This window comes from Centrocercus urophasianus, unplaced genomic scaffold (genome assembly GCF_019232065.1).
Source record: "Centrocercus urophasianus isolate 14NV4802_14NV808 unplaced genomic scaffold, USGS_Curo_1.0 seq_10, whole genome shotgun sequence".
Classification (NCBI taxonomy): Eukaryota; Metazoa; Chordata; class Aves; order Galliformes; family Phasianidae; genus Centrocercus; species Centrocercus urophasianus.
The window spans coordinates 97,451,224-97,477,895 of record NW_024884142.1 but is presented as its reverse complement, the minus strand read 5'-3'; the positions used below and the strand labels follow the sequence as shown (position 1 = coordinate 97,477,895).

General features: G+C 42.6%; 1 protein-coding gene across 1 annotated transcript in view; it reads left to right on the top strand.

Annotated features, from left to right (window-relative positions):
- Positions 1 to 1,593: 1,593 nt before the first annotated feature.
- Positions 1,594 to 26,672, top strand: part of PCSK2 (proprotein convertase subtilisin/kexin type 2) — a 94,490-nt gene continuing 69,411 nt past the window's right edge. Inside the window, exons 1-2 of the mRNA XM_042815540.1 lie at positions 1,594 to 1,788; positions 18,537 to 18,641. Coding sequence (XP_042671474.1) covers positions 1,594 to 1,788; positions 18,537 to 18,641 — 300 coding nt within the window. The remainder of the gene's footprint in view (positions 1,789 to 18,536; positions 18,642 to 26,672) is intronic.

Here is a 26,672-nt window from a genome sequence, read left to right as displayed (position 1 = left end):
TTGATGAAAGCAAGCACCTTGGCTTAAAGAAATATCATATAAAGTTGTTTTAATAACTGTGTGTGCTAAGAACAAGCATCTAAAATCAGGATTCTATTGATGTAGTGTCTTAATGAGGTTGCAAAGATGTTTTCCTTCTTTATTGTGCTATTTCTCATATTTTACCTTTCCCCAGTGTTTGATTTTTTTTTCCCAACACCAGGCTTTCATTTACAGCACTTCCGTTGATTTAAAAGGGCTTTGGATCAGGCTCCGAATTACCATTTCCCTTCTGTTTGAAGAGGGATTTTCTTCTACCCAGAGGAAGGAAATCAATAATTTGTCATGGCAAACTAACACTCATTTGGAACCACAATCACATGGTGAGCTTTTCTGTCGTTTTCTAAAGCTTTGGAGGTTAATGGAAGAAGAGTCTTCCTTGTGATCTTTGTTTTCTTTTGTTTTCCCCAATTGATTTAGGTACTGTACTCCACTGGACCATTTGTAGAATGGATTGTGGTAAAATTTATCACGATTTGTTTTAAAGGCAGTGTTGCCTTACTGTGCTTTCTGTGTCCTAGGTTGTTCCCAGGGCTCCATTCAGGGATCAGTCTGAGGATTAACTTTTTTTTTTGCGTGACAAATTAACAAACATAGTCGTAGGAACAGGTTATCGTATACCTTGATGGAACAGTGAATACTCTGTACTATTCATTTCCACTAGGAGTTTTGAACAGGGTAGATTTCTATTCAGCAGAGCTCCATTCCCCTTAGGCACAGCCACCTCTCTGAAATCCCCCCAGCACACCGACCCCATCCCAGGCTGTCTGCACAGGTGCAATCCTGCCGTTGCTTTCCTTGCATCTCGTATAGAGCTTGTTGTTCGAGCCCAGAGCCCCGCACTCGGTGCTCCCAGCGTTGTGGGGGCCCCGGACCCAGAGTTTTTCCCCTGAATGCTTCTCTGTGCGTCGATTTGTGCTAGAAGGGGCACGGGCACCCCGTGCTGGGGCAGGGTGCACCTGCCGCTCATCGGGCTGGCTACCGGAGCCAGGTGCTGGCACCGGACCGCGCAAATTGCCGACAGCTGCCCAGGTGCGTTCTGCTGAAGCATTCGACCCCCAGCCTTACAGCTGCTGGCAGTCAGAACCCGCTAAGCGGGACAGCCCCCCGCAGAGGGAGGCAGAGTTGGGGCTTGGGGTGGGGCTGCCGGGATGCTGAGCGAGGTTGGCTCCGGGGGGGCACTGCGGGCTATGCGATCGCCAGCCGCGGGCGGGGGGGAGCGGGGCGATCCTGCCCGGCCGTGATTGGCAGCGCGGCGGTGTCCCCTCCCGGCTGGTGCTTCCCCTCTGCCGGCTCCGCGTTGAGGAGGGGCCGGGGCTGCAGCGCCGGCAACGCGCACACCGCCGCGCCCTGAGCAGCCCCTGCAGCCCGGCCGCTCCCGCCGCTTTCCTTAGCCTGGGAATTTTTTCTTTTTTTTTTTTTGGTTGTTATTTGTTTCCTTCCCCCTCCCCCCCACCTCGCATACTCCCCTCTTGCATCTTTTGGCTGCTTCCCCATCTCGCCCGCCCGGCGCCCTCCCCGCGGGCTGCCTCGGCGGGCGCTCAGCGCGGGGCCATGCCGGTGGGGCCGGCGCTGCTGCTGCGAGGCGCCTTCGTCGTCCTCCTCCTCCTCGTCCTGCTGCTGCTCTCCCTCGGCTCCCCGGCCCGAGCAGCCGTCTACACCAACCAGTTCTTGGTGGAGCTGCACGGCGGGGACCAGGCGGAGGCCGAGCGGGTGGCGGCGGATCACGGCTTCGGAGGGGTGCGCAAGGTAAGAGCTGCCCGGAGCCGCTGGGAGCGGGGATGGAGCACGGCCGCGTCCTACAGCCGCACGGCTTCGGGAGTCCGCTTCCCGCAGCCGCTGCACGGCAGTCTCCCGGGAGGGCGTTCTGCTCGGACTGGGAGGTGAGGAGTTTCCCACATGCTGGGTAGCTCGGCGGCGTCTTTGGACTTCGCTACGTAAACATCCTCCAATTGAGCTCCCATCCTGCGGGGCTCGGGAGCGGTGTGGGGCAGAGCGCAGCGGGGGCCGGGCCGCCCGAGAGCTTCCTGAGCACGGCTGGAATTGAAAACTGCTCCGAGCGCTGAAAATAATTAAAGCTGTATCTCCATGGAGAAGCTCGCACACGATTTAAATGGCAGATTTCTTAGGGATTTTGACACTTAAGTTTGAGAGGCTGGCAGCTTCCTTCGTGTCCCTGTTATTCTCGTGGAGAAATAGGACATTGTCAAGGCAGAGAATCCACTTGATATTAAGCATGGTATGCAATCAGTGCTCATCGCAATTTGATGTAAGTTGGGAAACTTCGAGTTCTATTGGAGGCTGTTTTCTCTCCTCAGGTCCTAGAAAGTCCTCGGTAGCTTTTGTGTCAAGGAGTCCCTGCCCAGCTCCTGGTGAGCCTTGCTGTGCTGGAAATCTCTAACTGCAATAGTAATCAGAGCTGTAAACAGTTTAGTGTACAATCAGTGGGTCTAATACAGTGTACTGGTCGGGATGATTCCTGGCAGTACTTGGTTGGAGGGGTGTGGAGGGAAATAGAGCTCTGTGAGCATTATTTGGGTTTTTTCTTTTCCTGGTAGTTATGCAATGAGATCCTGATCTGACTTCCAAGGAAGTGAATGGAAATTGCGTGCTGAACTTGACTAAGTGAAATGATTTAATCCCCTGGGATACCTGTGTGTCTGTCCTATGAAGTGAGACTCACTTCCTCAGGCTGCCTTGACTCCAGTGGGGGCTTGTTACAGAAATGAGGACAGTGTCTTTGTTGCTTTGAACACCACCACTGCCTGCTGCTGATAAGATGCTTTTGTTTTGGGCTTGTCCTGGTAGTGGTGGGGCTGCTCTCCTGCTGCCTTTGGGACAGGAGCTGTTACAGGGATTTGGTCATGTTACCTGAAACTTTGTAAATAGTGTTGTTTGGTCAACAGTTTTCCCTTGTTATTGCTCTCTGCCTGCACTCCTTCCTTCATATTCTATCCTATCCTGGGGGTACCTGTCTGATAGGGCCTCAGGAGGAGGGAAGAGTACCTTGCTGCGGAGCTGAATTTCTTTTTACCTTAGCTAGATGCTTACAAATGCTGCTGTGACCATGTTGGGAAGAGATGGGGAGTGCGGGGGAGGGAGGGGGAAACGAATGTAGAATGAAGAAGAGCAGCTTCTGTTACAGTTGTCTTCCCAGGGCTTGTTAAGATGCATACTGATTCCACATGGAAATTGGTTTTTTAGCTCGTCTTGGCAAGAACTGGAGGGAGATCCCCCAGGTATGTGGGAGGAGAGGATTTGCTTTCCGTGCCTATCTCAGGGATGCTGTGTCCCTTGGATGCTGGAGTCCCATGGAACAAAGCCTTGCAGAGCTGCGGTGCTTTCTGAGTGTGCTCACAGCGAGGAGGAGGTGGCAGAGGCTCTTGTACTGTGCACGTGCCGTCCCAAGAGGTTTTCAGGTTACATCATCCTAGTCCTTGAAAAGCTAGAAAGCCTCCCACCCTGTGCCTACAAATCTGAGAGAAAATACTGCCCTGCTCTCTGCAAGGCAGAGATTTTAGGGAGTGGGAGGAGTTCCTAGAGTTTGGCACTTAGCTGAGGATAATCCATCAGAGCCTGATGGCAATCTGCAGGGGAAATCTGAACGGGGAGACAGGTGGGTGTCAGTAAAAGCGTGTGCCATCTACACAGGTGTCTCTTCAGTACTGCTGGATAGAAGAGCCTCCTGATCTGTTTTGCTCTCATTGGGCTTATCTAGCATCTCAGTTTATAGTCTGCAGGCCTCACTTTAACAGTAATAACAGCAGTGCAAAAAGTTAAACGCGGACGTGTGTGAGCATACAAACAGAGCTGGGAGTGGTAAACTCTCTGGGTGAAAGTACCATCTATAGAACGTGCTGTCTACATTCTTGGAAAATTAGGAAAAAAATATGCAAGAAGAAATGATTTTTCCATGCTTCACATGTACTGTTTGGACATTACACTGCATTATTTATTTAAACTAAATCCAGTTACCCTTACCAGTACTGAGGAAATACTGCTGTCTGAAAGCGGTCACCTTTGTTTCAGTGCAGGTATTTTCCTGGCAGTAGTAAAGGGCAGGTACAGCTTTTTTTTCTGGAAGGATTTAAGATGTGTAGAAGAGGGATTGCTTTTATACTTGTTATATATCACAGACGTGTGTTCCCATGTCTTTGCGGGAGCTGATTTTTAAATTACATATTTTTAGTGCTCACGGCTTTTCCCTGATAACACACAAACTGTGCACAAGTGCATATTGCAGTTATTTAACAACAAACTTCTGCAGGAATGCAAAGGAGAACATTGCCTTGAAGATTAATGTCATGAACAGTGTGCTGTGCTTTCTAATTGATTCCTTGGCCGTGTTCCCTGCCATCATTCCAACGCTTCTGCAAGACTACAGGTGGGCTAAAATATGTGCTTTAAATGTGGTGCACATTTAATTATTTCAGGAGGGCTCGGTGCTCACATAAACAGCTGCCTGATTTAGATTTCGGGCCCTAACATGAGGCAGAGTCTCAAGAATGCTGACCAATTTTCTTTAACTTTTCCTGAATTGACCTCAAATATGGACTTCTGCAAATCTAATTGTGTTGATTCTTTTTAGTGTTTACAGTTTTGCAGTCCGTTTGTGTGTACTTCTGTATATTCCCTATGAAACAAATGCTGTGATAAAGCATGTTCTTATTTAAAATGCTTATGCCATCTTCAAGCAAACAGGAGTCAGGAGGCAAAACCCTAATAGCTACATCATGTTAAATTGTGAGAACTATGAAAGGAACAACTTCCCTTTTTTTGTTTGCCTTCTGGCACCTTACCACCAGAATGCATTTCTTAATGCGGGCTGAAAAAAGCTGCTTTTTGATCTTGTACTGCAGTTCTTATTCCTTTTTACCAAGGGGAGCTGAAAGAAACATTTGGATAGGTCTCATAACTGGAGATCAGAGCTCAGGTATCTCTTCCATTTCACCAGCAATGCTGAGGCAGATACAATCTACAAAATGCCGCATATCTAAATATTCTGCTGCTTGTAGCACTGAGGTGAAAGGTTTTATAACAGTTGGTGTTGAGTGGCCGCAGATTTCAGAACATGGGGAATCTTATGTCACCCAAAGTGACTTTCTGCTTTCAGTTTTTTGCTTAGGAGACTGCTAGTTTAGGACCAAGCTTTATGGAGCTGCCTGTGACTTTATGGATGAAACGATGGGAGCTCGTGTGTACTTACACGGTGCAGACACCATTTTGCCTAAAGCAAAACTTACCCACAAATAAGCCAGAATTCTTACTTGGGCAGCCCAATTTGTCTGCATCTAATGTGGAAACAGATGATGCAGCAATGGAACATCCCATGCAAAGGAGAGTCAGGGAGCCTGTCCTCCCCATATGAGTCCATTGGAGTCTGAAGACTTGATGTCAAGTCTCAGACTGCAGTATTTCTATGCGCTAATATGTTTAATAATTAATTAGCTTTGCATTTTATGTTGGCCTAGAGGGAAGGGTGCTTGTTTGCACAAAGTAATCCTTCATTGTAGAAACAGAAAAAGCCTTTCTAGAACTGGAAGGTACAGTGTTACTAAGGAAATGTACAAAGAAACTAGGACAAGCAGAAACTTCTTGCAAATACTAATTGTGCAGCTACCAAGATTTCAGTAGGTTTCACCATAAAAGAAAATGCTTCAGTTTTCGAGGGTGAATCTGAGCTGATGTGTTCAAGTTAAGGGGAAAAAACAATTAACTGCTAGGGAAAGTTTGATCCTGCTGTGGTAAGATGTGCTGCTGGGGGATGATGGATAGCTCATTTTTCCAGAAAGACCTGGAAGAAAGTAATTTTGGAGATGTGGAAAGAGCAGCCACCAGGGTCTGGACCCGCATCAGTTCCATGCCTGCAGAATGCTGGCAGTGCATCGCCAGGCTCTGGCTGGGAAGTCCCATCGGCTCCTGTTTACACCCTAGAGAAGTGTTAGAGGAATTAATTCAGTTATACTGTGGCAGCAGGGAGTTTGCCTCATATGTGAAACAATATATTCCTTTCAAAATGGTGCTTTTTTGTTGTTGCTGTTATATTCTCTTTGGCATTCCAACTTGGACATAAGAGCAGCAACAGTAGTGAACACTTCAGCTGGCTAACTGAGCACAAAAGGTCCCATGTTAGTTCAATGCACTTGCTCAGACATGTGAAAGCTGGACTCTATCCACATAAAGAAAACAAATGCTCATGCACATCCCTCAGCCAGTGTCTGCTGAGCTCCTTCCCTATCAGAGACCCAAACTGGCTGCTTGCTGGCGGTGAGTGTTCTGTTTGAGGTGTAAAATAATTACCTTGTCAGCTTTCTGTAGCATCTATTCTTTGAATGCAAAACAAGGTCAGACTCCCCTGCTATGGATCCCTGCTGTAATTGCTCTATTACTGTTTTCAATACATGGTATAGTTCTGTTTCCTAGCAAGACATGCAAGTTAAACCTTACTTTTACAGATACGTTTTATTTACTGTGTTACAGCTCAAATGAAAAATTGTTTGCTTGTAAAGCTGCTTGTGTTTTTTATTTATTCCATACAGCCTGAACTCAATGGCAAAATTGCTCATGTGACAGAGAACCAGGAAATGCCCCATCAGACTTTTTTCACTTTTTTTCTTCAAGCTGCAGCCCAACTCAGGACATACGGTGATTTCTTTACATTATAATTAGTTTTACCAGTGTCAAGGAGAAAAATAGAGAAAATGCACAAAGAAGTGAACAGCATTTCCAGATACTGTGCTCACACCAGAACAACAAGGTACGCTGAGGTCTAGTTTGAGCCTTTGCCTGATAAAAACTTGTGCAGCAGTGTGTTGCAATGCACCAGGGATGGCTTGCAGCTCCAGGGTCTGAGGGCCTTAAACTGCTAAGGAGCACCAGTTCCTGAAGCCTGGATGCAGCTGGGTGCCTCCTGCTGCTTGCTCCCTTTCATCCTCAGGCAAGGAGAGCAGCTCTGGCAGTTCCTAGCTGCCCCCAGTCCTGAGCTAGCCTCCTGGGGCTGCATGCAGCATTGCGTGCAGTGACTTCCGCTCCCCGGATTATTTATCTCCATGATGGTACATGGAGATCTCAGTGCCATGCATGTAAGGTTTGTGTTCTGTGCCAAGAGAGACAGGCTTGGTATACAGAAATAACCCCTTTGCTTTAAGTCTGCCACTGGGCTATTTCAGACCTGTGCTGTGGAATTTATAGTTGAGTTATTTTAATATTGGTGCTAGATAAACGAAGACCATTAGCATGGTGTCACTGCCTGTGAATATACCACCCTGCTGGCAGCCTAGCATCTCCTACCTTTTGCCCACACAGCTTTCCTTTGTGACTTTCAGGCTGCTTCTGGATGCTACATCATATGGGTATATTAACTGCCTGTAGGCACTGAAGCTTTGTGATCCAAAAGCAGTGGCTCAGTTTGGGACTCTGGTGCTGTAATTCCTCTGAACAGGTTTTCCAGATGTTGAGAGCAGTCTGGCTGTTCCCCTAAGAAGCAGTGTGGGAATCTGTGGCTTTTACTTACGCTTAAGTCAAATTTGTCCCCAGTCCCAAATCTGTGCAGCAAAAGGATATCTGCTTTTGTAAAAGAACCCTGTTTTGGATGGCTGTTGTTTGGTATCAGAGCAGATGGACAGATCTTACTGCCATGTGACAACCAGAACCAGATGGTTTCAGTTACTCTGCATGAGGTAGAACATTTTGTTTCCAACTTGGGAGTTCACATCCATATCAAACCTCTAGACCAAAATAAATTGTCAGTGCTCTCCCAGCTTAGAGTGCTTCCATGTGAGAACTCAAGGAGACCCCTGGTATTCATTTGTTAGCAGGTAAATGGTCCTGGAGACTGACCGTGCTGCTAGGCTGGGTGCCTTCAAGAAGCATGGAGATAACTGTAGGATTCCTGAATTTATTAGATGTTATCTTTTAGAATAGCCAACTTGTGTGAAGGTGGAGGATAGCTTTGTGTCTTCCTCTCAAAATGTGCAGGCAATAAGATATAATATCCCATCCATCTTAGAAGACTGTTTTAACAATACTAATGTGGTTAAAATGGGAAAGCAAACCCAACTGCAAAGCTGTTATCATCAATGTAGGAGTGCTAACATGTTTAACAAATGCCAGATCAGAGCAATAACAGCACAAATTTCATTTGAACTAGAACTTTTACTAGTAAGCCTGTGCTGATTTAAAAATAAATAAAATATATCAGACTTCCTGGAACAGTTACAATGGTAACACTTGATGTGGCAGTTAAGTGGAAGTTTGCATGCAATCCTTTTCTTCATCCATGTATGGAATTATTCCAGTTAAAATGAATCTGTACGACTCAAGTGTCAAATGCTTGTAATCAAACACTTACAAAGAAGCTGCTGAAATATATGTGGGATTTATTTGGTGGATAGTTTCAATCAGTGAGTTCTGAGACATGAGCGTGTTCATGGAAAATTCTGTGAGCTGGAAATCAAGCCAAAATGATTAAGTGAAAGATGATAAATTGTGCCAGCTCTTGTTAAAATAATAGAGCAAGCAAGCCATGTTGTGCAGGTCTGGTTTTAGGACAAGTGGCTAATTTCTGTGAGGGCTGCAGTAATCAATGGCTGGACTGTATGGATGTGAAGTTACCTTTGCCACGCAGTGCTGTCCTAGTCAACAGAAAGTTCTGTTCTTCTTTATTTCAGCTTTTCAAATAATGAATAGGTCAGGTTTCTACAGGATGCTGGCTGCATCCACAGGATGGTGGCTATAAATATTGCAGTGAGCAGCCTGGTGCTTCCATCTATCACTTGGCCTCTGGTGGGAGGATGCCAAACTGCTTGATTCTTTGTCAAAGATGGGATTTCTCCAAGAAACCTGAAGTAATCTGGTGCATTGGTCTTGCTGTAAATCAATGCGAGCTCTGTGTTTAACTCTTGTAAGTTCATTGAAATGCTCCTGGGCTGTGCTTTGGGACGGAGTGAGCTGTGTGAAATTCTGCACAACCACCTTGTGCTGTTCTGCATGATGAAACCTGATGTGGCCCTGAAGTTATAACAGTCACTCTGAGTTTGGTTGGAGTGAGCCCTGGCTGTATTTTCAAGTAGTGTGAGCTTATACCTGGAATTAGGGAGTACAAGCTAGCTCAGTCTACTGCTTATATACAGGGTTGTAAACAGCTCAGGTGGACAACAGTATTGCTACTTTAGTCACTCAAGAAATGAACAGGGGCATAATGTTCTTCGTCATGTATTATCTATCTTCTCAAACAATACCTTTGTGTAAATGTTACATCCTTAATTTCTTTGTCCACAGAAAGCAAATGGAAAGAGTGACCTCAGTGTTTGCATCAAACCAGTCAGCAAAAGTGCATTACCAGTGCTCATGAGTGAGTTAGATTATTTGCTTACCTGATGAGTAAAAGGTACTGTGTCACACCTGGCTTCTCCTAGAGTGTGCAACGAGATTGTGAAAACTGAGACCCAACAACTGTGTATGTACTAATGATAAAGCAGAGAAACAGGCCCTGTTATCAGGGATGCACTCAATATCAAACTAGAGCTGGGCAGTTGAAACTCTTAAATAAGTAGTTTTAAAAAAAGGGGAGGGGAGGAATGAACAGGAGAGGATGGGTTATCGTGTATGCTTTCTTGATGAGAGTATCCTCCTTTCTGCCTATTCATCCTTTATGAAACACAGGTGAAATGAGTTGGTGCAAGTCTGAAATAGCTCTGTAGCTGAACGCTGCATTCAGTGTTCACTGTGCAGAGCTGAGTACAGCTGAAGCTTCTGCCTAAGGCTTCCAGCTACATCCGAGATGTGGTGAATTAGCTATAACCTTTACTTGTCCCCATGGGGACCTTGTGCTTTCCCGTGTCAGTTAATCTAAAAAATGTATGTCAGTGAAATTTAGCAACTTAGAAGTCACTCTGAATCAACTGTTATGCATAATTGTCATTTCTGAGTTTGGGTGGAGAAGTGTGACAAATTGGGGCCTGAACATACTTGCAGGCTAGAGGGGGAAAAAAAAAAGATAATGATGAAAATCAGTTGTTTACACTGGTTAAATGATGGTTGTGAGTCTGGGTACCATCTGAAGATTGATCTTTACAGCATTTCAGTCTATTGATTTTCGCATTACCATTTAGACCCTGAAACTTTACAGGTGACTGTACTTCTAGTTGTAAGACCTTTCCATTTCTCATGCAATTCAGAAATAGTTCAGAATGAAGTCTAGACAGAACTGATACAGATTGTTTTCTCTCTTCTTTCTGATGGGATTAAAATACTCAATTTCCTTATAAAATACCTTTTTTTCCCTTCTAACTGAAGACATTTTATCCACATTAAATATATTGGTAGAGAAACCAATATTCCAAGCTCCAAAAACTGAAGCATGCTTAAGTAATTAATTAAAAACCTATATTTTTCCATGCCTAACTGATGTAATAAAGAAAGATCAGCACATACTGGGTTGACCACAATTTCTGTCAGCAGTAAACGTTTGTCATCCATCAGTTTGTAGCAACAAATAGTAAGAAGACATTTCATAGTTGACTGAAAGGTCAGCGAGGAAGGGAAAGAGCTGGTGATACAATTTGCTTTCCTTTCTCATCATTATTGCTAGCATCTGGGCAGATTTTGTTTATCTTTTATTTACCATCTAACACAGAGCTCTTGAACCCACTCACAGCTGTTAGCCTCCATTGTGAAGTGAGGATCGTACAGGACATACCGGAGCTGAGATGAGTTGTCTCCAGTTCGTGACGATGCGAGTAATGGACCCATTCATCTCTGACATGGTCTTCTATTAATATGGACAAATGTCCATGACTTTCTGCTACCACAGTCGAGCAGCTTCACAAAAGCAAGGAAAACAGCAATGCTCTGAAATGTTACTTTTCCTTGGCTCCACTGAAAATGTTTTCTCGAAGCTTCCTTGCACTGCTCTTTTCAAACCAAGTATTTTGTCTCTTTTTTTTCTTTTCTTTTTTTTTTTTTTTTCTTAAATGGGGCAGTTTTGTTTTTAACTACTGCCCATCAGCTTTTCTCCCAAACAGCATCTATTTTTCTTCAGAAATTGAGTTTTTTTCTGGGACCTGCCAGACTTGTTTCCATTGCTAAACCATACTGAACTTCCTTGAGAAGAACTTTCTATCCATCAGCTATTGCTTGACAGCCTGGCACTAAATAGATGTGGAGAATAAAGGTTTTGTAAAGAAAGAGTTACGAGCCTTTCTTAAGTGTTGGGGAAGGCCAGCATCTTTATATTAGTACAGTTCACCTTTTTTGTGCTTTCTTGAGGAGTGCTTGTCAGTAGCCAGCTTATTTTGGTTCGAGCTGCTTTTATAGCTGTATTTCCTTAGAGTTTGAGTTCATGACTTTGCTTTTAGGTACAACATTAGCGGAGCACTTGCGCACACTTGTCCTACACACTTTACTGTGTGGACATTGATTTTAAACACAATGCTGAATAACGCTTTGCTGAAATTCACAGTGTCCTTGAGTAGCTGTCTGAACCCCTCTCCATCTCTGAGATGCAGATACCTGTTATTTTTAGCAGGGTTAAGCTATATCTTAATACCGTGTTTCAAATGTAACAAACTTTATTTCAAGTGTTTTATCTTCATATTCTTAGAGCTGATGTCACAGTGGACCTTGGAGTAACAATAGGAGTCTATCTTTTTAGTTACATCCTTAAAAGGACAGAGAATTGTGTTGTAGATCAGAAGAGAGGGAAAACAACTAGTTAGTACTAATTGCTGTCAATACTGATCGACCTTTGTTAGAAATAAACTGTGATCACTGAAATGTGCAGACTATAACTAAATTTATTATAATTTGAATTTTCTCTATAGCATGCTAATAGAAGAGATTTGTCACGTATTATTTAATCATTAAAATATTTACCAAATTTCAGTTTTTAAAGAGATACCTGATATATACATATAGATTTACCCGCTAATATGTATTGACAATGGCACTTAGCATTTTATAGTTTCAATAGTGCTGTGCAAACATTAATTACATGAATTCTATCAATAAATAAAAATAGGTAAACAAGTACTTATTAGACTATGCTATTTTACATGCAACTGAAACAAGAATATTAACAGCTGTAATTGCCTAAGCTTCTCCTAGCATTAGTAGAAACAGGGATTGCCCAGCATCTCAGAGCACTTGCCAGGGCTAAGCTGCAAGAAGTATATTTAATCTATAGTTGAAAATCATGCCCTGCGAGTCTTAGTTTTGGTTCTGTCCTACAAGTGCTGCCATGGGGGCGAAGGGAAGAGTCAAGTGGGAATAGCAAAATTAAATGCTCCTAGACAGGATAATAGTGGTGGGGAGGATATTTAAGGTGTGAAAAATTTCACAAAATATTACCATCTTGGGAGATGCTTTGAAAACACAGAAGGGCCTTGAAAGAGCAGCAAGAGACCCAGAAGCACCTTGTTTCTCCAGTTAGGAGATAATTGTGAATAGCATTAGTCTTGTTAGCCTTTAGTTGTAAAATATAAAAATAGCAGATCCACTCCTGGGGCACCAGCTTTTTTTTTTTCCCCCATCTTCTTAAAGTGTAAACTGTCATGTGCTAAATGAGCTAGTTAGTTAACCTGGTCAGATTCTGACCAGTTTTCTGTCTGTGAAGTAATCTGTAGTGCACAGCTGAGCTACTAGCAGGACCAAGTTAAGAAAGTTAAGTTTAGGGGCAGATACTTCTCTGAAGAATGTCTGGAGTCTAATTTCTGTTTGCTTTTTTGGATATGAGTTTTTTGTTTAGTTTTTGCTTGTTTTGTTGGTGCTCTTCTTCTCATAGGATCCTCAGCATCTGTGTGTAATGGACATAATGATGATTACTGAGCCTTCACTTGAGGCTTTCAATCCAACAGTAACAATCACCAACTCCAGGTAACGATGATCTGAATCAATCCATAGAGTCCAATGTAATTGCTGGTGCATAAGCAAGAACATTCATCTCTAAATCTGAGAACTGTCCTGCTTTGGCTGTATTCAGCAGTGCACGTGACAGAATCAATAATGTGTTCTGTGGTTACCGAGGAGTAACAGATAAAACTCTAAAATGCACAGATCCATTCATCTAAAGTAAAATGTCTCTTTTAAAAGCCTGAAATGGCGTGTACAAACTGATAAAACTCGCAGCAAATCCACAACCTTGTTGCTGATGACTTACACGACTGTTGCAGGCTTTCAGGATAAAGCTCTTCAGCAACAAACTTAAGTGATGTGAGCACAATAAAACGTAAAAGCTTAGAGTCATTCAGTTGTAAATCAAATTCCAAACATTGTGAACTTGAGACCAAACCAACGGTGCAGTTTCTTGTAAGCTCTTGCAAGCACTGTGTGTGACAGTGTAAGAACAATACTAATGAGAAACTGGGAGTTGTACTTTTGGTATCAGAATTGACCCTATGCAAATATGGGTAGATGTGCTCTTCTTACAGTCTCTGAAGCAAAAAAAGGTGCTCCTGATGCACAGCTCTGCTCATCTAGCATGGCCACCTAAAATAGGTCAGATGAATCATGCTCTGAAAGTGCCTTTTTTTCTTCTTTTTTTTTTTTTGCAGTGAATTGTATGGGGAGCTCACATGAATTCTGTATTTCACATGGACACACTGGACATGTAGTCATAATTCTGGTCAGCCAAAAGCTGGTCCCTTTTCTTCCATTTACATTGTGCATTTACTTTTAATCTTGTGCTTACTGTATTCAAAAGGCACTAGGAAAAAACCTTATAAAATAAAATCTTGTTTGGCAGTCTTTGGATACCACATCTGCATTTATAATGTTTTATTTATAATGTAATGTTGTATTACTGCCTGTTGATTGGAAGAACATACAGCAGAGATAAGAACATATGCAAGTAGCTAAGCCAGGCACTTCTGAATTCATCAGTAGAAGAAATGCTGACTTTACAGGGATCGTGTTGTGTATAATGGATGTTTTAATGAGATTTACATTTTGGAGGTGTTAAAGCTGTGGCTAACACCTCCACCTGCCAAATTTGCCAAGCTAAATAGGCTTAAGTTTGATTATTACTTGGATGGAGACAACTAACAGGTAGCACAGTAAGTACAGTGTGAAGTGGGCCAGGAAGACCAAATCAGAGCATTGAACCATTCAGTCCTGGAGCCTGGTTGCTGTTTGGAGCTTGTGCAGATTCTACCTGAGCTCCTTTTGCTGAGGCTTTTGAATAATTATAATGAACTAATGAGAAAGCGTGAAATCCTTGCCTGGGGCCTTGGGCACACTGTGGACTGAGTTTCACATGAGCAACCTCTGGCAAAGCTTTAGCCCTCTGTGCTATTCCACACTTCTCTACCACCATCTGAATTAATCCTTTCTTATTTGTACTTTGTTCTGTTTTATTTCTATGCCTCGAGCTGCCTGAGTTTCTAGCTGGCTCTACTTGTATGTGGTCCTCGTCGCTATAGCGAGTGAGTGCCTTTGACTTCAGATTTGGCTCCCATCTGTATATTTAAAAGTAAAACGATTTCTAATGCTAATCAGGGTGAGGGAAAATGAGAGAGAGAGTTTTAAAAATTCATATTGAATATTTATAAGCATCCTCGGTGCATTTGGGGAAGCTGGGATGAAAAGGTTTCTAAAAGGTTTCTAATTTCTGCTGCGAGGCACTTCGTTGTGCTTCAGCTGTAATGGCAACTGAAGGAGCAGGGCCTGAGGGGCTGTGAAGGCTCCAAACACATTTTCTTGTGCCAGGTCTGGGTTGTATAATTACTGAGCAGTAATGGGATGAAAACTCACCTGTGGAGATTTATGGCTCCTTTTAAAGGCAGGAGCTGTGCTAAGGCTGTGTTGAGGAGAGATTGTGTTAGTATGTTTTATTTATTTTAATTGAGGGCAGGTGTTTTGTTTTTTTTTTTTTAAATTCCTTAGAGCGGATCAGAGGTTTCTTCAGCACCAGTCTTGGTTTGTACCCTATGTACCAGTCCCATCTTTGTGCAGGCAAGAAGCCCCAAAGAAGGTCTTCGCCATCTTCTCTAGAAAAGGAATTTCAGTCAATCTTACTGACAGATCCATTTATGCTGATTTCAGTGGCAATCAAGAAGGGTAATTGTTTAAAAGAAAAAAAAAAAAAAAACAACAAAAAACACAACAGCTTTTGATTTTTTTTAAATTATTTTACTCTACAGAAGTTGTTGCAGACTGTTGTCTCCACTGCAGACTAGGAAAAGGAGCCATAGCAATAGGTTCAAGTAATCTGTTATTCACTGTTTTAGAGTAATCTGGTATCAGGGAAGAATCGCTGGAAATGAGACACGAAACCCAGCAGAGTATTTCAGGGATGCTGTGTTATAGGATGCAGCAGACAGGCTGCATGTGAAGCCCAGGCAGAGAGAAAACTCCTTAAAACAGGACAGAGCTATTCAGTCCTTGCTTCCTGTTTGTGCCATAATTTGCTTGTGAGATGTATGGGAAATAGAGCCCTGAAGCAAGTCAGTGCCGTTTGATGGGAAAGATAAGCCTGGGAACCAAGGCTCCTCTTTGGGTTTGCATTGCATTTGTCATTTCTTAAATCTAGAGACAGGTTGTGAGAACTGGACCTCACTGTGTCGAGGTGAAAGAGTGATCTGTCTGATGGCTTTATTCAATATTTTGTGAGTCTGTAATGTTGGTGTTTTTTGGTGCTTTATAGCACATTTGCTGCAAACATAAACTCCTGGCTAGATTGTACCTTTTTTCCCCACCAGTGTGTCTCTCCAAGGTGGCTCAGATGCTACTGGTTTAGATAAGGGGCAGAGCTGCAGTTCAGTCTTTCTGTGGCTTCTTTTCTTCAAACCCTGCACTGCTGTGCAGCTGATCTTCATGTCTCACGTTTTCGGACAGACAAAATTAGATCTGATGCCGCTATGCATTGTCCAACACAGGACTGACAAGGAAATAAAGTTGGACCTTCCCTGTCAAGCAGACAGAGCGGGATGGACATCCACTCCAAGGGAGCTGCTGGTTACCCTGACCTGGACAAGTGCCTGTGAGGAAGACGATATCCTATGACTGCTTTTTCTTCTTGGAGCAGATCTGCTTCTGGAGGCTCAGCAGTGTGCTGTGCTTTTTGTTTCCCTTTTGTCCCTTCCACAATTGTGTGGTACAACCCCTGTGCCCCCATTAGGAGCAGTTGTTCGCTGACAGGCTGTAGCAGAGTTCGTGAGCCCAGAAGCAATGCAAGCAGGGTGGAATCCTAGCTGCCTATTTACAGCCCCTTTTCTTGAGGGCTGCATCTAGGACAGCGCCAAGTAAATTTCCTGCATGGGAAAGACTGCATATGAAAGGGGAGTGCAGGAAGGCTGTGGGCCATGAGTTTATCTTATTTTTATTTCAGTACTAATTGCACCTGTACTGCTATTTTGCAGCAGTAATCTGATAAAAGCAGAGATCCCAGCCATTTCCCTTTCTAGATAAGCCTCTTCCATTTAAAGAGTTATTTTCTTTCCTCCACTTAGTTGAACACCAAAATTTCAAAAGTAATTTTCTGGTCCTCATTCTTTTCTAGAAGGAGGTTAAGTACTTCATCAAGGCAGTTGCAAAGCTAAAGCAAAGGTTGGCACAGATTGATGGATGAGGGCTCGCTCTCCTTGCCGTGTTCAATTAGTGATTCTGTTTTGGCTCGCGTCTTTTTCACCAGTAATTTCATACAAGTTAATATATTACATAATTCCTGAGTTTCCCAGTCTGCCTTATTTATACATCAAGGCAATATTAGGCCTGTTTTTTATCGCTCTTAATAATCCTTCTTACTTTAATTTTCAAGTGCTTGCCAGTAATTACAATCTTATATAATTGCTAGTTTTTGTGTGAGGGCAGGAAACTTCGTTTCTTTCTTACAGAAGGAGCCACAAGATCGAGTGAATTATTCACCCATGTTTTGTGCACAGTCTGCTGCTGAAATAGGATTCTACTCCAATTCAGTTCCAGCTTACAGTGAACTTATTATGGAGTAAGCTACTGCTGGTGGATCTTCAGGGCTTGCAGTGCATGTGAGCCCTTTAGTTTTCATTTCACATCATTACGTGCAGTGTTTATGTGGTCATGCTGAGCTCCCAAGCAGAACTGAGCTCCCAAGCAGAACTGAGCTCCCAGAGAACCTAATGGCAGGAAAAGCAACCCAGTTGTCAGGTACCAGCATCCTGGTGTTTGGAGTTCTAGAGTCAGTCACAGGAGTGTGTCAAACATGAAGCACTTGAGTGGCTTCATGGGTTTCATTGCAAAAACCCTCATCGAGGCATGCACTGTCTTAAGCGCTTTGCTGGCATCTGACTTTTCCTGCCTTCCTGTAGTTTAAAGATTTCCTGAAGAGTTTAGATTTTCTGCACATTGCTATTTCTGTTGTTATTCACAACTCATGGTGTTTGGTCATGCCATGTTTCAGTTATTGCCCCCCTTCTGAACAGAATTGGAGCTTTAAGAGGCATAGCTATGTGGGTAGATGGGAGGACTTCTGTGGCTACTGCTATGAGCTTTTTGTAGTCTTGTTTCTCCTTCAAATACAGTTGTGTTGTTCTTCACGTGTGTATGAAGCTGATACAAGATATTCTGGTTATTTGCCCAGAAAAGCTCTCCAGACAGAGCTGAGATTCAGCTCTAAGGGTCCACGATGATTTTGATGAAATCTGCTTAACCTGAAGTTAGAAGGAGGTCCTTGTAGCAGAACAGAATGCTTTGATTTTTTTTTTTCTTAAAGTTCCTTTGCGTTACTATATCACACACAGTGGGATTTTAAAAGTAAAAATGGAATTTTTTCATTTAATTGACACAGACTGCTTGAAATAGCATAAAAAGAAGACTTTGCAGGAGAAAAGAAGTTAGGTCTCAGTCATTTTTGTAGTGTGATCAAATTTTAAACTGTCAGAATTCCCTGAGAAACTTGCATTCCCATGCTACTCCACGCAAATTCCAAAATACTTTTGCAGAACTGCAACAGATACTGTGATAAATGTAATGAAACAGGGAATAATGTCGTAGAAGGAAAACTTTATCTATGAACTGCATGTACCTGTATACAGGTATGGAGTCTCATTTATGATAACAGGATCCTGCTGCCCTTATTCATCCCAGGATTTGGCAATTGTGGCATTGCCTCTGATGCATTCTAATGACTTGGAAAGGTACTTGTGTAACAGCTTACTGGTGGAGGATCGTTTGTGGTAGTTTCAAATCATTTTGCAGTTTATTTTGTTCTTTTACTCCATCTTTTTCAGGAAGCAAGGGATTGCCTTTCAGAATATTTGTGCTAATAACCTTAAGCTTAAGCCAAAAATAATATGAAGTGTGCATACAAGTCATACACGGTAAAACTGCAGCAAATAACCTTAATGCTGCTGGGCACACCTTTCAAAAATAACTTGGAACTGATGTTCTCAAGAGTGATTTGGGCACTGTGGTGTAACTCCTCACAAGTCTTGTTTTGTTGGCACCTGAGTCGCCTCACAGGTGAAGTCTTCCATGGCATCCTTATTAGTGGCTGATAACTCTGTGTGTTTCTCTCTTTTCCTCAGCTCCCTTTTCTAGATACTGGTTACTACTTCTATCACAATGGCATTGCCAAGGCCAGAAGAAGACGAAGTCTTCACCATAAGCTTCATCTGGAAAAGGATTCCAGGGTAAGTGTATCTACATTATTTGCACCTGACAAGTTGTTGTATTTTATTTTTTGAAGTCCACAAGCTGGCAATAGCTTGTATTTTTTTTTTCATTCTTTTTTTTTTTTTTTTTTTTTGTCTGAGTTGCTACACCAGAATAACACTGGATTGGAGTGGGGCCAGTGGCACAAAAAGTGCATTGGCTGCCCAAGTAAAGTAGATAAGCCTGAAGAGTGATATCATGACAGCAAATAGATTAATTTTTAATCCTTCAGTAGGCTTTAAACTTTCTGTGCTGCAAGCAAAAAAAGAGGAGAGAATAATTTTATCCAGAGAATTTTATTGCCAGTTATTATATGTTATTGGAACACTTAAGAAAATGAAGAAATGAATAGAGGGGAAAAAAAGGTTGCGTAAGATTGTAATTGTTGTGACACCATGGGAGTCAAGATCTGATGAATTCCCAACTTAGTTTTCCCACTTTTGCAGGAGTTTCAAGTGGTTCTTGACCAATGTACAACAGGGATGCGTGTGGCCAATCCTGAGTCTGCTGGTGCTCACTGCAGCCTCAGCCTCAAGCTGAGCACTCCTGTACTTGTTCCAGACTGGCCATTTAATGTGCTATCTCAGACTCAAATGTGTCTAAGAAAGTATTTGAAAGAGCTTAAATGAGTCTATTTTCTCTTTCAGAAATACTTTCTTTTGCAGTCTTCCAATATTTGTTGTCTCTAGACTCTTAGTTGGTTTCTGTCGTGTGCAATGAAATCTCATTTTTGCTGTAATCTCCGCCCAGTCTGATTAATGTTTGTAAGTATCTAAAGGGAAGTGGAAAGCAAATGGATGAGGTCATGCTCGTTGTGTAGCAATAGAACAAGGAGTAATGGCCTAAGACAGAACTTAGGAAGTTCCATACAAACGTGCAGAAATTCTTTATGATAAGAGTGACAGAGCACTGGAGCAGGCTGCCCAGAGAGGTGGTGGAGTCTCCTTCTGTGGAGATACTCAAGGCCCATCTGGATGCCTGCCTGTGTGACCTGTTGTAGGGAACTGCTTTAGCAGGGGTGTGGACTCCATGATCTCTTGAGGTCCCCTCCAACCCCTGCAATTCTGTGATTCTGTTATTCTTCCTGGTGCTGCGTACCAAAGATTTGCTCTCCTTGGTTTCAGTGAATAAAGCCCCATATTACAATAATTAGGACTATTTCCTCTGTGAGGAAAAGAATGGTCCTGGGTGTGCCTCAGCCGTGTGGGTTGCACTGAGATGGAAGTGGAATAGAGGCACTATTTCGTTTCCATAAGCAGTAGGACAGTTTCTCATCCAGCCCTGTTAAGTAGTCTTTGAGTTCTGATGGTACCATATAGGTCAGTTGGTTTTTATAATAGAGTTGGTGAGCACTTAAAATCATTACTTTTATTTTCCTTCTTTCTTTTGCATGTGGAACTTGGGGAAATCATTAAAATTCTTGTCATCTTTGTGCGTAAGTGGAAACATCAGTTGTGTTGACAGTTCTTAATTTCAAACTCCAAAAATAATTTCTGAGTTTAACAGCAGTTTTCTGGACCGTTTATACTCAATTTTGTTTAGCAACAGATGTCAGCACTGTCATGGTTAATCTGTTAACGCATGAAGCCAAAAATAAAATGTTCCTGTTGCTGGGCTAGCGAGGAAGCAAACTGACTGCTTCCACCACACAGCTTTCCAAATCTCTTGGGAACGACTATGGCAAACGTTGTAGTTGCTTAGCCCTACCCAAATTCTTTGACATAGTGGGCTGCAGTTGTTCTGTATACTTTTCACTTCTAAAGAGGTTACAATTCCTCACTAATCTTAATTATTAGTTGAAAAACAGCACAGATGTTCACTCAATTAATTAATGTTCTTTAATCAAGGAAGTCCCTTGAGGAACCATGTCAGTTTTTCAAGAGTCTGGAGAGATAGATGGCAGAGCACTATGCAAACAGGTTACTGCATCATCTTCAGGCTCTACTTGTCTTTTAAAATGCTGCAAAAAGCTTTTATGCATAAAATTTACTGTGTTTTACCGAAGTAATTTGGAGATATGCTAAGCATACAGAGCCATCCCATGATAAAAGTCATTGTTTTCCAGAGGGCAGGAGTGGAATGTTATTAAGATAACTTCAAATATTTATTCAGAGGACCAGCCTCAAATATGATTAATTTGACATTATTTTATAGAACAGTGTCCCTGAAGCCTGAAGCAGTACTGGCAGCAGGTGAAGGCACGTATAATAGTGTCATGTGTTGTGCTGTTGAACTGTTTAAGGGAACAATGCAGGTTCATGAAAGCACTGTGCCTTTGGTTTCCTCTCAGGGATTCTCACTCAGGATGGCAAACGCCAGAGTGAGCCGAACTATTTCAAATGGAGCCTGTTTTGTTCTTGAAAGTAGAGTCTCTGACATACAGAGAACCTTCTAGGAGAGGTTGGTTTGGAAACCCCTCTTTTGTAATCAGTTGCAAATTTCCATAATTTCCAGGTGTGCCTGTACTTTATTTTCCTCATGTACCATTGAGGCCAAATAGATTTTGGAAAGCAAACAAACAAAAGGCCTGCAATATTTTTCTATGTTAAAACTGAGCTTTTAATGACACGAGGCATAGCAGAAAGATAACCAGTACTCACCGTGAGAAATTGCATTTTCATCTGCCTTTGTTTATTAATAGTTTCAGCTTTAATTTGTCAGACCAAAAGATTAGCCATTAATATTGGTTTGCTTTGGGAAACTTCACTTAAGGACCTGCTGTTCTTTGAAGGCTTCAAGCAGTGGGATGGTCCTTGCAGTGGTCTGCAGTCATAGGCAACTGGGAAGTAGAAACAGCAGGGTGACAGCAGGGGATAATGGCCAGGAGTGACATAAAGCCCAGGAGGAGACCAAATAGGATGGGACCAGCCATCAGTATGAAGGTGAGGACAGAATGATTGGGGCAGGCTGAAGCAGGAGCCCTTTCCTTCTCTACCATAGCTAAGAGAAAGCTATGGGATTTCCTTCATTTTAATTTTCAAAACAGATTTGGATTGTTGGATCCTATAGAGAACCTAAGATGGATTATTAATACATGATTTGAAAAGTGACCACAGAAATAAATGGAAAGAAAAAATACACAGTCCTTAGTTACCTTTTGGAGATATTTGTGTTTTTGCTGTTGTTGGATATTTTCTGTTAGTAAATAATCTTCCACTGAAGGAGCAAGAGTTGAAACACAGTTTGTTCTAAGATTATTTTGCTTTCTTTCAAGTTTTAGATAAAACCGTTTTCCTCCCACACAGTTTCTTCTGTCAGACAGCTGCCAAGATTAATTCCAGTCCAGAAAGAGGCTTTAATGTACAGAGCAGAGCCACTTACTGATATCTATATGTGAGTGCATCTGTTTTGGTGTTAGGGGAGTAAATACATATGTGGGGGGGGGGGAGGAGGTGAAAAGGGAATCTTCCACTGAGAGTGAGTTTGACACTTCGCTGATGAGTTCTTTGGTTATAAACATCTCAGTGATGGCAATTGTTAAGTTTTCTAAAAAAAGATTAGAATGGGGAACTCTGCTGATGCGTGTGGTGGTACAGCAGTCTACAGGGCAGGTGCACAGCTTCAAGATGTCACCCTTATGTGCCCAGAGCTGCCAGTTCTGTCGTGAGACAAGGGAAGAGAAGGACGCTACAAATGCAGAACATCTGTGCTTTTAGCAAAGCAAATCACTATCGTCCCCACTCTTCCTCACCTCAGATACCTCTCGTGCCCCTTAATGTGACTGGCTTTTGATTGGACCTTTGCCTCAGGTACAATTACAGTAACTTTGGGTGCTGCCCTGGGCTTTACCTTTGCCAACCTCATCAACCTTTGTCAGTTCTCTCATCATCTTGCCATCTTTTAACTTACTTTCCTTTCTTGTTTGGTTTTCAACATGCAGGGACATGTGGTCTGAGCCCCTAGCTCCCTTGCTATTCTACCACTTGCAGTGTGAAGGCAGAAGTGCCTTCACACAGTCGCCTTGGACTGGGGGAAAGAGGGCTGGCAACTTGGGGAGAGCTACTGCTGCTTAGCAGGCAGCAGCCCTCAGCAGTGGCTGTGTAGCCTCTGTAAGCCAATTTTCTGTACCCTTTCTGGCAGCTTTAATGAGAGGCTTGAGATAAGTTAAGGAGGGAGCTTTTTATCCTACTTCCTTTGCCAGCAGATCTGCTTCTTTGTAGAAGTAAAAATGTTCCCAGTGAGATCAGAAGAAGCCATTTTTCCCAAGTTCTCCAGCCAATGTAGAGCAAGGTGACCTGGGGCCTCAGGGGCCAGGAGCCATTGGTCTGTATCTTTCCTTGTGGGTTTGGTCAGATCTCTAACTGCTGATGAAGGTTTAACCTGTTTCGCCAGCCTTCTGTACTGGTGACAGGCAGTTCTGTTCCTGAAACATAGCAACAGGCATATTTTTGTTATTTCTGTGAAAATGGCAAAATTTGACATCCTCAGTCTTGCTCCATACCCCACATCTTGATTTCCTAACTTCCAGTCCAGTGATAGTCATTTTCTTTCCCTGCTAAGCTTCAGATCAAAGCTCAGGTTTCCTGAGGTGCTTTGTCTTTCTGAGAAGAAAGCTGGCTCGCTCCCAGAAGCAGAGAAGCAGCCATACCAAAATCCATCCCATAGAAAGGGTCAGCACTTACTTTCTGCACTCAGCATTCCTGCTGCTTACTCTTTTTGCCCTCACAAGGATTAATTTCCTTGCACTTCACAGTGACACCAGATCTGTCCAAAACTTCCAACTTCTCCACAGAGGAGCATTATATAAAGTGAACTTAGTCCCAAGACTCCCTGCCCCATCTCAAAGCTGTGGAGGAGGCATCAGGTCTCCCACTCGCACAAGGAGGTATGGATGAGTGCATGAGGATAGAGGGGAGAAAATGATAGGATAAAAAGCAATTTCCATTTTCAACTCTTACGTAAATCTGTACTGCTGCTGGTAGAGATGATAGAATTCCCAGTGAAGGCTGTTTGGAGTTTTGCTCTACTACACAATGTGCCTAGGCTGGCATGCTGATAGGATTACACCTGAGACAAGTTTGGAGTAGCCATCGGTTTTATGAGATTGTTGGGCAGTATTACACAAATACTGGTGTTATCCTTTTGGAAGGAAATGGAACATTAAGTAATAAAAGCTCTGTTTAAGTACCTGTAATAAATATTGAACAGCCAAGGAAAACTCATTAGAGGAAATGTCTTCTTTCCAATGCTGAAACAAAATGAGCCACCCTCAAACCTGCACGCTATTTGTTAAAACTGCATTGCTAGTTTGATCACCGAACAAGAACTGGAGACATTTCTGTCATAAATCATTCTAAAAAAAAAAAGTATATGGTGTAGAAAACAGACAGCATCTTCCAGGAGTGGGTCACTGTCTTATTTGTGGAGTAAGATGTCTTGCACTTTATCCAGTGTTTGTGAGGAAGGGTTTCCACAGATCTCTGTGATTGTTTTTTGAGAACTCTGTCTGAGGGGATCCTATCTCTAGCTGTCCCTGGTCTCTGTAAGCTCTGTATGTGCCCAAGGAGAGGCTGGTGAAAACAGGCAGCAGAAAGCCCTGCCCAGCTGTTTGGCGCAGCTGACTGACAGCGCCTCCAGCTTCAAGGCACGTAGCTGCTCTTTAATTGAGATATCACAACTATTGCATAGGAGTCAGCTTCTATAATAAGAATAAAAAAGAACTCTGATATAATAGTAATGAGGCCTTGAGTCACTCAGGTGCTTTATCTGTCACTTAGGTTGAAGGGAAACATGCTGAGCAGGTGCTGAAGGATTTCTTGGTTTCCAAGTTTGATTTCCTGATACTATGTGCTGTGTTGCTGGCTTGCTTACTTAGACTGCGTATTGTACTGTAAAGTAAAATATCACAGCACTACAGAGCGTAGAAAATCAAGTATTTTGAGCAATTTGCTAGTGGAGAGAATGCTGTTATATCCAGCAGAATGTAAAAGCTAGGCTGAATTGATCAGTTACTTTGTGACTAGAAATACAACTAGGGGGAAGCAAAAAGCAATCCAGCAATATCAGCATTTATGAATGCTGGAAATCTTGTATAGCTACGTTGTCTATAAAAGGACCATTAGCTCCACATAATAAAATAACAGGCTATCAAAATGACATTGAAGTCAAATGTATGTCGTTTTTATGGAAATGCCATATAACTAAAATTACAGGGCAAGCTAGAACATTAGAAAACAAGTAAATGGATGTGCTGCAAGGTAATTGACTGTGAATACAATGCACTATGCAGATCCACGTGGAGTCTTCTGAAGATAAATACAGCAATGCAGTGCCATCCTGGGGCTGTGGTTTGAGGGAAGGTTGGGCAGCACCCATCGTGGGCTGCAGCACTGCATTGCTTCCAGTCACGGCATTTTCATGGCTCAAGGTGATGCTTGGGATAAGGTCAGGGAAGGGTACTAGGATGGAGTTTATTCCCCAAAAATATTTGTAGCTATGTGAAAGTACAGTAGTTTCGTGAATAACTGTTGAGACAGCTGACCTCATTCAGCCTCTGCTCTGCTGCCTGTAAATTGCTGAGTTGGCATTAGTTACATCTCTGCTTTAATGTTGAGTTCTGTTCTCTTGACAGCAGCCTCGTGCTCCAGTCTTCCTCTGCATTTTCTGTCTACCTCTTGTTTCCTGTCTTGAGAACAGTCTGTGTTGCAGAGCAGGCATTGCCTCTGTTATTTACTGTGCAATTTGCTCTTTGATGTGCTCTATTTAATATTACCATGCGAGCAGTGGCCATGGTGAGAATATATGCCCTGTGCTGGTGGGATGAAGGCAGAAACTGTAGGGTGCAAAAGCATGCTGTCTCCCTTCTCAAGTTCATAGAATCACAGAACGGCCTGGGTTGAAAAGGAGCACAGTGCTCATCCAGTTCCAACCCCCTGCTTTGTGCAGGGTCACCAGCCAGCAGCCCAGGCTGCCCAGAGCCACATCCAGCCTGGGCTTGAATGCCTGCAAGGGATGAGGCATCCACAACCTCCTTGGGCAGCCTGTTCCAGTGTTTGAGTTATGGCAGGACACAGCCACATTCAAACCCATCTTCAGCGTTAGCTTTGCCTTAAGTTTAGAAAATTGCTGTATTGTTCACTTATACATTCTTGGTTTAAAGATGAATTTGTTCTGTGCTAAAAGAACTTCCCTGGAAACAGTGCAAAGCATTTCAGTATCTATTTTCTTTAGGCAAATCCCTAAGTAAAAAAAAAAAAAAAAAATGAGGTATAGTGGTGTGTGGAAAGTTGTATTTGAGTTAAACCCTTTAAAAAGATTGGAAATGCACTGGTTGGCATGTACATTGGGAAGTCTGTAGAGTTAATTGAAATTATTGTACCATTGACTGTATAGGATGCCCACATATTTTAGACTACGCCATGGTAGAGTTAGAACAGAACAAAATGGATTTTGAACAGTTCATTTTGATTCTTTCTTGACTGTTAAAGCACTTGGGTTTTTGATGTGAAGAACCATTTACTTTACAAGACACTGGCAATAAATACAAGGCAGTACAGGTAAGGTTGTACTGTTAAATCAAAAGCAGCATGAGGTTGGAACACTTTTTGGCTTGTTATGGTTTTCTAGGGTATTTGAGTATGCCAGGATTTGCATCATAGGGCTGTGACATTTAGAAAACAATAGTAAAAAAAAAAACCAAAAACAAAAACAAAAACCACAAAAAACACCAACAAATCACCACCTCTTTATTATGAGACTTGAGCTACAAGATGCAATGGCAGAAGTTATTTCACGAAGTATTAGGTAGTACATCCACTCGTGCCATTTAATATGCTTTACTGTTGTTTAAAATTTGATGAGTATTTCCTCTGTGAACAGTATTTCAGCCTACTGGTTTTTTGCAATCTGTTCCAAAACACCACTGCTACAAGCGTACCATGTTTCCAGATCTTCAATGTGTGTGTGCAGTATCCCAGGCATAATATTAATTTATTTTGCCACAAACTCAATAGCCCAGGAGCCACCAAGGAGTTATAAATACATCTGTGAAATCACTGCCTGTATGCATG